The 12,568-nt window shown below is 38.1% G+C and overlaps 1 protein-coding gene across 1 annotated transcript in view; it reads left to right on the top strand.

Annotated features, from left to right (window-relative positions):
• Window positions 1-8,472: 8,472 nt before the first annotated feature.
• rtn4rl1a (reticulon 4 receptor-like 1a) overlaps window positions 8,473-12,568 on the top strand; it is a 111,696-nt gene continuing 107,600 nt past the window's right edge. Inside the window, exon 1 of the mRNA XM_039676766.2 lies at window positions 8,473-9,152. Coding sequence (XP_039532700.2) covers window positions 9,140-9,152 — 13 coding nt within the window. The 5' untranslated portion in view covers window positions 8,473-9,139. The remainder of the gene's footprint in view (window positions 9,153-12,568) is intronic.

The raw sequence follows: 12,568 nt of genomic DNA, 5'->3' as shown, positions 1-12,568 counted from the left end.
ATGCACAGAATATGAGGAATACCTGGATGATCTTCTACATTTGCTAAAATGAAACGTAAGCAATGGCGACAGCGTACTTCTGAGTGAACGAGACATGACAATTTTGGACTGGAACACAGCCATACTCTAAGATGTGGAACACCAAAAGCAATAAAATCACAGATATACAAGGCCTATATTATAATCACAGCAATCTTTCCAAGAGCGAGATTGACACCTTAGTTACCTTAGTGTGTGTGTTTGTGTGCTTGAATGAGGGTGGCTGTGTCTCAAGCTGAATGCATAATTCAGGTGGACCGTCCACAGTGATGATGAGGAAGAACAGGCAGGTGAACACATATCCTGAAACGTGAGAGGAGAGTAATAGAGAGCCTAAGTCCCTCCCCTTCCGGTCGACCACCATGGGACCTTATTTCGGAAAAATATTGTATTGTAGTCAATGGCGAGAGACAACAAATATTTTGATCTCGTTTGAATTGTGCCCTGAATTACACATATGATGTTTGTCAATTTAAAAGATACATTTTAAAGTAAAGAAAGTCGCAGTTTGATGTAAAACCGTTGAGGTATAAGACTGTGAAAATACGTAATTACAAAGACTACAAACCCCAAAGGCGCACATTTTCTCTCAATGATACTGAGGCTATAGTCTGTCATTGTTTCTACAGTCTTACGTTATAATCGTAACGTTACGCCGTCCTACCTGAGTGTTTTGTACCAGACTGCACACACACGAGCGGCGGATCTCGTTTCGCTTCCTGGGAGATGTAGTTCACAGAGCGATTTTCACATAAAACTAAATGTTACTCTTCTGTTGTATGACAAACTGCAACGTTTTTGACTTTCAGAATTATCTTTTAAATTCACAAACATCATATGTGTAATTGAGGGCACAGTTCAGACGGAATAAAAAGATAAGTTGTCTCTTGCCATTGACTACCATTCATATTTTTTCCGAAATAAGGTCCCATGAGCTGGAAGCGGGACTTAGGCTCTCTATACAGCAGAAGGCATATTTTTCCAGTCTGATAGGCCAAGTTTGTTTGTGTGTGCCGAGTTACATGTCATGATATTTTGATGTCTGACAATATTGTTTTGGGGGAAAATGGACTTGATGACTGGAAGTGGGAGGAAATTGCTTAATAGAAGGCCTGGTGCCACAACGCTTTCTTTAGTGTGAAATAACAAGCCTTTCCCCCTCTCTTTCTCTTGTTCTGTTTGGAAGATTGTCGGGTTAAATTATGACACGCTGATGAAAGGTTCCACACTGTCAAGCCTTTCATGACAGACAAACAAAAATATATAGAGCAAGCAACTGTAATTTTACCATTGTTTGACCTCCAGACTCCCAAAGCCACCAGGAATACATACTGATTAATATAAGAAATACAGGTAACAGTTTACTAGAAGAGGTGTGCATAAGACTAACATGACACCTTCATAATCATGACATTACATATGTTTTATGCATGTTTGTGACAGTGTCATTCGCTCAGTTTGACATTTTGAATGCAAATATGACATTGTTTGAGATGTCTTTGTTATGACACCTTGACATAAACCAATACATCATAACCTGTCAGTGTCGTTGTCATGACAACTTGACATTACTAAGGCAACACAACCTGTCATAAACATGACATAGCAGATTAATTATCAAACTTAAGAAAGCACCATTACATTAAACTGTCAGCTGATTGGTTTTGACATCGGCTGTCATGAAGCCGTTATAACTTTTAACAAATTTTTGACTAATTAAATGACAAATTCAATTAGTACCACTGTAGTTGAGGTCACGGAAAATATTCATGACACAGTTATAATCCCTCATGACAGCCAATGTCAAAGCCAACCACATGACAGTTTAACTTCATTTAATGTCAAGTTGTCATGACAAAGACACTGACAGGTCATGATATATTGGTTTATGTCAATAGGTCATAACAAAGACATCTTAAAGGGATACTCCACTTTTTTTGGAAATAGGCTCATTTTACCACTCCCCCAGAGTTAAACAATTGAGTTTTACCGTTTTCAAATCCATTCAGACGATTTTGTGATATTTAGAAGAACATCAGTAACAGTTTCTGGTCCCATTGACTTTCATAGTATATTTTTTTCCTACTATGAAAGTCAATGGGACCAGAAAATGTATGGTTACTGATATTCTTCTAAATATCACAAAATCGGCTGAATGGATTTGAAAACGGAAAACTCTGGGGGAGTGGTAAAATGAGCCTATTTCCAAAAAAAGTGGAGTATCCCTTTAAACAATGTCGTATTTCCATTAAAAGTGTCATTATTGAGCGAAAGTCACTTAATGACAGTTGTCATAAACCCTCCTTCACATTCAAGACACGTCATGTCAGTCTTACGCACACCCCTTCAAGTAAAGTGTTACCGAAATACATTTAAATGCATTAGCTAAGTTGCACATCACGCTGACCTTTATTTCAAAACGAGACGCCAAAGCAAAAAGCTGGTTAGCGGTTTAGTTATGCAGCGAGATGTGCTCATAACTCAAGTGTTTTCTGTTTTTTAACACTTAATGATGTGGCGTTCCCCTCTGGTAGCATTCAAAGTTCAGCATAGAGAGAAACTCCACGTCCCGAGAGTCACGAAAACCAATGTCGTCAGCATTCTGCTCTCTCTCCCTGTATAATCATTATCCCTCTTTTTCTGGCAATTAGGCCTGATCTCTCACCTCTTCCCACTTCCACACCAGCTTTTTCTCCAGTGCTGGGAGAAATCTTCATCATGTGTCAGGGCTTTTGCGCGGGGGCAATATGAAAGAAGGAAGCTGATGTGATGTTTACAAATGTGGTCACATGACTGACCATCTATCTATCTATCTATCTATCTATCTATCTATCTATCTATCTATCTATCTATCTATCTATCTATCTATCTATCTATCCATCTATCTATCCGTCTGTCCGTCTATCTGTCTGTCTGTCTATCTATCTATCTATCTATCTATCTATCTATCTATCTATCTATCTATCTATCTATCTATCTATCTATCTATCTATCTATCTATCTATCTATCTACCTATCTATCTACCTATCTACCTACCCACCTACCTATCTATCTATCTATCTATCTATCTGTCTACCTATTTGTCTACCTATTTGTCTACCTATCTATCTATCCGTCTACCTACCTGTCTACCCATCTATCTATCTATCTATCTATCTATCTATCTATCTATCTATCTATCTATCTATCTATCTATCTATCTATCTATCTATCTATCTATCTATCTATCTATCTATCTATCTGTCTGTCTGTCTGTCTGTCTGTCTGTCTATCTGGCTACCTACCTACCTATCTATCTATCTATCTATCGATCTATCTATCGATCGATCTAAATAACCACCCAGCAACCTACTTATTCAGTCTATCCATCTATGAGTCAGTTAGTCAGTCAATCCATCCACCTATCAATCAGTCTCTCTCTCTCTCTCTCTCTCTCTCTCAGGGATAATCTGTTTACATGGCACACACATATTGATTGGCATATCTGTTGGGCGGTGTAAACTTGGCACAGCTGAGCGGGACTCCCACAGACCGCACAACACATGACATGTACTGTAGCTAAAAGTGCAGCAGTCGTTGAAGTTCACAGAGTGACTCACATTTTTCCTCAGAAAGAAGGGATTGTATAATTTGGCAAGGAGAGTGAAAGCAACAGCCCATCTGTTGAAAAGGTCGAGATCTGAGCTTCGGACTTGGATGTTAGGAAGCTAGAGTACAAAGCGTTCATTACAAGGCAGAAGCTTGTGGAATGGTCACTGAAAGGTCACCAAAAGGTCAAAAGCCCATCAAGCTGATTGCTACTTCTCCGCCAGAACTGGAAGTCATATACAGAGCACAGAGTGCGATGCTAAAAACTGATTTAAAGTTCAAAAACAACCTTATATGTTTTCTTGTCTAATTAGTTGTATAGTTAGTGCCAGTAATTAGCACTGCCTTCACGTGTTATCCGAAATTTCCAACTTCCCACTCGTGATTACGAGCTTGTTGCATTCAATTGCTTTGTTGTCAGAAAGAACAGGAATCATATAGAGGACACCAGTGGGCATCATTTATAAAACATGCACGCTTAGAGTTTGCGCTAAAATCCACGCCAACGTTAACATAAAAACAACCTAAAACGGTCTTTGACATAGAAAAGTGCCTAACGTCACATCAGGGTCAAAGCAGACGTGTGCGCTTTTCCTTGTAAACGTTGACTGGTGCTCTTTTGTTAATGATATTAATTAGGGGGCGATTTGAAACCATTTATCTATGCACAATTTCAAAATTTGGAAGAGAGGCGTACCAACGTTTGTTTTTTGTTGTTGATGTTGTGCTTACGTTCGTTCTCTGAATCACACATGCACTTATGAGAAATGATCGGAAGATCATGTAGGACGGTTTCTACAAACATTTTATAAATGAGAACCTAGGTTTATTTCTGCCCTATAGGGGGAATGCACATGACGTCATCGTCGGCCGTCACCCTATATTTTGTATTGTTATATACTGTATATTAACAACTCATCAATTAAATTTTCATCATTGCATATTCTGCATTATTGGATGTTTTTTTAATAAACACTGACCCAAAAAAAAAAAACGATAAAGTTTTAGGGCTGGACGATATGATGATAAATATAGGCTATATAACACTATTATAAGTGATCAGCCGGATTTAGACCTATATTGTATTTATATAAAGCGTTCACAGGCAAATTTGCTTTATGTTTAGGTCTATATTGCTTTTATTTCCCTGGTGTCGAAATCAGGCAAACATAAATGTCAGGCGACACATTTCCTGGCTTCATGTCAATATCCATGGATCACTGGATCTTTAGTTGTAAGGAACACTATATTGAGTCCAACATTTAATTTAAATTGATAAATTTGTTCGCATTTTCGCAGTTTCCCCCTATTAAATCAAGTGTACGGCCTGTATCAAACTGATTCCTGAGCTTCCTGTGATAAATATGACTTGAGAGGCCAATTTTCAACTGGGAAACTCATATTTACTATAGTTTCGATAGCATGTAGAGGTAACCCAGAACACCACCATTCCCGTTTTCGTTAGAAGATGTTAAAAGTTTATAAGTCGGCTATAAAACTGTGTCATCAAACATTGTGCACACTGGCCAATGCTTCTTCCAATTATGTTCATGCTGTGCCAAAATCAGTAACAATTCCTCAAAAGCTCCATAATACAGTGAACATGAAAGTGAGCACATTCCTGGAGTCTGAATCCAAACCTTGCACCTCTAGAGTCCAAACCTAATTCTTCTTTATGTATAATGAGGACCACTGAGACTAACTTTTAAGAGTAAATAACATTAGTGGTTTTGTTCCCAATGCATTTAGTATGACATGATAAAAACTCTGCGCTCATCTCAGTGCACACAAGATCTTTGAAATGTAATTTGTGGGAAATGATTCACTCTGTGCTGTGTTTAAACTGACAGGTTGTGTGAGAGAGATTAAAACCAGATATAATGTACTTTACTTGACATGTTTATTGCCTTATAAAGCTAGTCAACCCTTTTTTTTTTTGGTCATTTATATTCTACAGATAGAGGACAGAGAATTATTTATTTTATTTTTGAGAAATTAATATATTTTTCAAAAATGAAATTTAAATGGCATGTAAATAAAATAAAAACATATTTATTTTAGTAGTTTATTTATTTACATTTTCTGAAAGGCGTTTCCTTATGATTCAAAGTTTGATATTCTGGTCACCTAAAAAGCGTAATACCTAGATTTTTTGAAATCCTTAACCCTAAGCATTAGCAATATAAACAACCAAAGAAATAACAAGTGAAGGGGTCAATAACAATTCAGATGGTAAACTCAACACGGCTCCAAGGTTTTCAAAACAAGCGAAGGTAAAGACTGGACCCGGAAAGAAAATCAACATCTGGCGTCCCTACTGAGTTCACAGTTCTTAGTGCCCTGGTGTGTGACCAGTTTCTAAATGGCTTTATCTGCGCTTTAAAACACTGATGTGTGTGTTGCTGCACCTCTTAGAGACAAACAATGTTGTGTGTCAGTTGACTAGGTTCCTCTGGGAGGACAGGCACAGGCTGCATGACTCCTCCTCTCACGCAATGTTGTTTTGTCTTTCTTATGCATGCCTCATGCTTGCTTGTAATTCAAGTGTCTCTTTTCCAATTAGCTATGATAAATGACCTTGAAGAAATTGACTAAAACCAAATTTAAAGGGTTAGTTTAGTCAAAAATAAAACATTCTGTCATTAATTACCCTCATGTTGTTCTAAAACCTGTGAGATGGTGATCCGACACAGATGAGAAGAAATTGTTGAGTACGGTCGTTAGTTTTGTTTGTTTTTGCGCAAAAAAATAAGGTTGAACCACTGTAGTCACATGGACTATTTTAACAATGTCTTTACTACCTTCCTGGGCCTTAAAGGTCGTATTTTAATTGCTGTCTAAGGAGAGATTTTATCAAAATATTTTAATTTGAGTTCCCAAGATGGGTGAAGGGTGAACTAACCCTATATTTTTCAATATAATGAAAGTAAATGAGGACAGAGAATGTCAAGCTCCAAAATGATTAAAAATATCCATAAAAGCACTCCATATACGAAATTTGTTTAGTGCGATCTTTACCACAACACTTTAGCCCGGCTGTGGTGAGTTTTGCAAGCATCACTGATATTTTCAGAAAAATAAAAATAATAATAATAATAATAATAAAAATCATAATAATCATTTAATAAACAATATTTTTTTGAAAAAAAAAAATAATTAATTTCTTAAAATAATACTCTGTTCTCTACACCTATATACAAGACCAAAAAAAGGGTTATATAGTTTTATAATATTTGACACAATCTCTCATTCTTGTCGGTTTAAATAGACCAATTAAATGTATGTCTATGTACCATGTGATTAAACTACAGCCTCACTTTTCTGTCCACTGAAGATAAACCCAAACACCACTGGGAGGTAGAACAATTTATATTTATCAGTGTCCATCCGATACCGGGTCCCCTGAGGGAGAAGGAGGGAGGAAAAGGGGGGCATTATCTTCTATATACTTAGTCTGGATTAAAGCGGCCTTGTGATTGACCCTACTACTTTCTGGACTGTGTGATCCTGATGTGGTCGGTGCTCCAGCATTGTGTCAGATGATGCTGGATATAGGCACATTAACCCCCCTTGCCCTACACAGAGACATACAGGACACGGAGACATTAACACTCTCACCTTACACAGAGATTTACAGCTTTTTACTCGGGCTGCTTGGCTCAGCAAAGAAGGACCAGTGCTGCTGTCATGGCAGATTTATTGGGTAGGCTTACAGCCAGACAAATGAATCCTAAACAAAACAATAAAAATATATGAATTATGGTAAATTAATTTAAAACTTTATTAATTAGATATGAATCATTTAATAAATATATCTTTCAGTCTGTCTATCAAAAACCAATGGTTGTCAGAGGGTTCCATTAGATTGTTTACAAGCATGACATATCGCGACCAGACACTCAAATATGTTTCATAAAATGCCCTCTAACACAATAAAAATAATGTCACTCAACACTAATGATAGTAATATAACTGTAGTCTTCTTAAGACTTCATCTTGGAAAACAAGAGCCCTTAAAAATAGGGAAAGTTAGCTCCTCCTATCTTTCCATCGACAGAGGCAAAGCGAGAACAGACAGGTTGCCTCTAGTTTCGTCCACAAAACATGAGACAGGCTTTGAGACGAACGAACACAGATTTCCTCACAGCTGCAGGTCTGAGTTGGATAAATAAAGCAGGATGAAAACATGTTTAGGATTAAAGTGAGACGGCAGCGGCTCTCACTTCACGTCGTCTTACCTCTGCTCCTAACCTTTTGGTGATGAGTCAATTCCGCGAATCGGTTCTTTTGAACAGTCTGTTTTGAAGAACGGTTAAAAAGAAAGAATTACGTGATTCATAAGCTACAACAGGCAAGAAAGCTATATGTGGGCACAGTAATGCTGATTATTATGCTCTTCTTTTAAGTTTGATCAATTAGGGTGTTTATTGTAATTAAATGCCACAAAGTTCAGTTCTTGCAGCCATTATGTTTAAATAGATAAAGTTTGGCATTTTTAAATAAAATTCTGTTTAGTGGTCTATTAATCAACTCGTATTCATACTGATAAAACTTTAACGTAATTAATTAAGGAAAATAAATTCCAGTATGCCGATATGAATACTAAAGAAACGGTCTAGGTAAGGTGACGAATCAGGTCCTCCCTCGAAATCGATCCGAATTGCTTTTAACAGATAGCATACTTTATGATTAGGCCTACAACTCTTTAAAAATCCTGTTATGATAAATACTGTTTTACACACTCATTTTCACTTGTCCCATGTATTTACAATAATCTTTAGGTGATTACATGTTAAATTAAGTGTTAAATATTGATAGTTGAAACCCGATTTGTCATGACACTGCAGAACGGCGCTATTACGGATTCAGTTTAAATTTGTGAGCCGTTCATTGAACTGATTCATTCCAAAGATTCGATTCAAAAGAATGGTTATTTCACAAATCGGGCATCGCAGATCCCCTCCCCGACACCTTTCTCCAGTAGTGCTCCAGCTCCGACTCGACTCCTGAAGAGAGACACTCTCCGCCTGACATCCGTTAACCACCACAGCATCTCTGGCATCCAAACGCTGTCACAGTAATTTGACTCATCGTTAAAGTGGTATACGGCACCACAACGCTGTTTTCCCGTCACACCGACTGATATTCTTAAACTTTAAATGCTGTTGTTATGGCTATCTGAAAGGTTTTAGAGGCAGTTAAAACTGCTAAACTGATGCTTGCATGAAACATTTTTGCCTACGATCTATTGGAGTCATCTCTCTTTAAAAAAAGAAAAAAAAAGAAAAGAAATCTCGGGATTGTCGGCGATGTTGCTCTCCATCTTAATCGATACCTGAGACCAGGGGTCAAGAGTTAAGAATTTGTATTTGGTTCGGATCGCCTCACGTTTGAAGATCATTAAAACAGATCAAACTTTTATCACATATGACACGGATTATTAAAGATGAGACGCTTATTTTGACCATCACAGTGGGATAAAGTGCAGCGCATCATCACCGCACCTTCAGGATGTTCCGGCGAGGTAAGAAAAACATTTTAGATTATATAATTGCGTTTTTGCTGCAGTTCAAGCCGATGCGTGATGCTGAAACTAGGTTACATTTCTATTCATTGCGCGCGCGTCCGAGTTTATTTCTCAGAAACTCTTTACGAGGTTTTAACCAGGTTAGTTTCAGGGTTGTCTGGCTCTTTATGCTTTGGACTGTGCGCTGATGAAATATTAATACACTGCACGTAATATTATTCTTAAAAATAGACGAGCGATGCCGCACTGCAGCTGACAACTACCAGAGCTTACTAATTTCACGAGCGTAACTAGCCTACAATTAAAACACACACTTAGTGATGTTTATTATTAGACTAGGCGGTGCATGGTCTCCCATGGGACCAGTGTTTGGGAACTCTTAAATGCTGCCTCAGACACACACCAAGAAATAATAGTTGCATTCGAGTTTGCTGTCTTGCTCAATATAAATGGCATATGAGCTGTGATTTAAACTACAGAATAAGAAACATCCAGGTCATAAAAATCAATGGATCAACCCAAGTGTGTCCACAGAGAGGAGCTGTTTTACCTTTAGAAGACAGCCATGTCACTCACAACATATTTTTGCAGTGCTTTTAACTTTAGTAAATTGTAATTAGTTGTAGCTAATTACTTTGAATGCTCATTTGAGTCAGTTAGCGTGTTCTCGGAGTGCTCACACACACACATAAACACAAAAACACACACACAGACTTCATTCGGAAGAACCACTCAAAAACAAATGGTAGCCTATTTATTTACTTTATATCACACCCAACCCTTACATAAACATGTTATATTATTAGATGTAAACTATTTAGCTGATTTATGGAAATTTTAGCTTGTGTAGTTTTATTTCGGACATTTTCAAACCAGTACCTTTACACACACACACACACAGGCCTACGAAGAGACGCAAGTGATGACCTCTGCAAAGATTTTCGTATTAAGATAATGATATTAATATTAATAGAAGCACACCCCTAAACACAACCAGTTGGCTACATAATTTGGCTTATTTATAAGCCTTTCAAATAACCAAAAACCACTTCGGATGTCCTCTCAAGTCAGATTTTCAAAAACTCGAATCCTTACCCCCACACACAAATCAATTTTAATCCAAATGTCTTTCAAAATCAGCTACGTTCATTTGCATATTTGATTTTTAAAGCTTGCTGTGCTGCTATTGTGTACTTGTCTAAAAAAACCTTCTCCGTCCGGTTATTTTTTCCTCTGAGGAGTGACAGCGGAGTCATAACACTTACTAATGCTCAGCCTACAGCTTCAAACCAGCCTGCTCTGGGAACTGCTTCCTCATTTTCTTCTCATTACAAAAGAATGTGTGGGTTTGAGCTGAGGCAAGAGATGGGATGGAGAAGGAGAAAGGGGGGATTTGTTTGTGTGCTTAAATAATTCTGCGTCAGCTGTGGGACCGAGCCCCTCCTCAACGCAAACACACAATAACAGACAATAAAAAGATGAGGAGTTATGACTTTTTATTGTTGCCATTAGCAGTACGGGTCTATGCTTACAGCCCCGGGGTCCAGAAAACGGTCTGGAATGCATAATAATATTGTGTTTACAGGATGTCTTCGTCAAATAGCCGGGTTTCTACTAGACTCTGGGCTGGTGACACACTAGGGCAACAAAATTTAGTCTCAGATGCCATATGTGAATTCAATTTAGCATTAGATATTTATGCATTTGGCAGACTCTATCATACAAAAAAAGAGGCTTTGTTCGAGGTACTTGTTATTGGTTTGTGCATTCCCTACCCGTGGCATATTGTTATAGTTGAGTGAAATGCCAGACAGACAGTCAGACAAGTAGGTAGATAGGTGAAGTAGTTACATGGTTAGTAGTTACATGGATGGATAGATAAATTGATAGTACTTATATGTTAATGGATGGATGGATATCTATACCAGATAAATAGATAGTTAGTAGTTATGTACATGGATGGATGGATGGATAAATATCTAGATTAGATAGACAGATTTACATTTATGAATGGATAAATGGACGGATGATGTCTAGATATATAGACAGATGGACAGGTATTGGCGCAAAGATTTTATTTTATTATATATATATTTTAGTTCGATGGGAACCAAACGATTCAAGGTCCAAATGAGAGTTTCAGTGCAAACTGCAAACTGTTCAAAGGGCTTTAAACGATTCCAGGTGATGAATAAGGGTCTTATCAAGCGAAACGATTGCTTATTTAAAAAAAAGAGCAAAGTTTAAGTTTTATAGGCTCAAATGGTCGCCTTGCTCTGTTCTGTGATGCGCGTTCGCGACTCTCCGAACTCGTTCATCAAAATGAACGAATCTTTTCCAGAGTCAACTCGTTCATTTCGTTCGTTGGATGAACCCGAATGACACGAAAAAAGATTTGTTCATTTTGATGAACAAATTCGAAGAGGATAGTTTGCACTGAAACTGTCTTTTGGACCTTGAAACGTTTGGTTCCCATTGAAGTCCATTATATGGAGAAAAATCCTGCAAAAACCTTAATTTCTTTACAACTGAAGAAAGAAAGACATGGACATCTTGGATGACACAGGGGTGAGTAAATTATCAGCAAAAGTTTATTTAAAAGCGAACTACTCCTTTAAGGATCAAGTCGGGTAGAAATAGTGCACATTTTCTGCTTCTGAAACGTAGCTTTTTATAAGCGACAAAATCCCAAATTCGCGTTTTCTTTCCCTAGCGCTGCCTGTAGCCTTCGTCTCATCCCCACAGAACCTAAGATGGAGATGTTAAGTGTAGATGAGATGATTCTGCGGGACAAAAGACTCGTGTTTTTTTTTTTTGGCAGGTGAGATTGTGGATTTGAAGCAGCAGGAGCCCACTGGCTGCTTGCTATAATGAGCCTGATTCTTTTTCTAGCCACTTCTGCGATACCCTCTCTTAACCCCAGATTGCTCCGGGTCCTCTACAATATGGCACCTCTATTTCCATTATCCCTCCACCTGGGTGAGAGCCTCAGCCTCGGAGTAGAAGCAGCGCAGATTAAATAAAGGTTTGAAACACACAAAAAAATCTATTGGCTGAAGCGCAGGCAGGAAACAGGAGGCTACTTACCATACAAAGTGCTACTGGCTGGGCAGTGAGCCGATGCCGCTCGTTGGCCCATTTTAATAGCTTGTTCAGTCAGAGATCTCACACACGCAGCCAGAAAGAAACGATTCCACGTACACCCCCCACCTGTGGCGGAGAAAAACTCCCTCAAACCTACTCTTAATGATGATTCACTGCAAGTGTGTGTGGGAATGCTGCATTCCTCGCTCTATAATTTAGAAACATTTCTATGTTTGTAGGTGTTTGTGGCCTGAGGCATGCATGAATGTGGCCAAATAATAGCACACTGCGTTCACTAAAATATCACTGTAAGGCTGTGTGTCCACCAA

This window comes from Pimephales promelas, chromosome 23, assembly GCF_988280905.1.
Source record: "Pimephales promelas chromosome 23, fPimPro1.hap1.1, whole genome shotgun sequence".
Taxonomy (NCBI): domain Eukaryota; kingdom Metazoa; phylum Chordata; class Actinopteri; order Cypriniformes; family Leuciscidae; genus Pimephales; species Pimephales promelas.
Note: the sequence above shows the minus strand (reverse complement) of the source record. Positions and strands in the feature narration are given on the sequence as shown.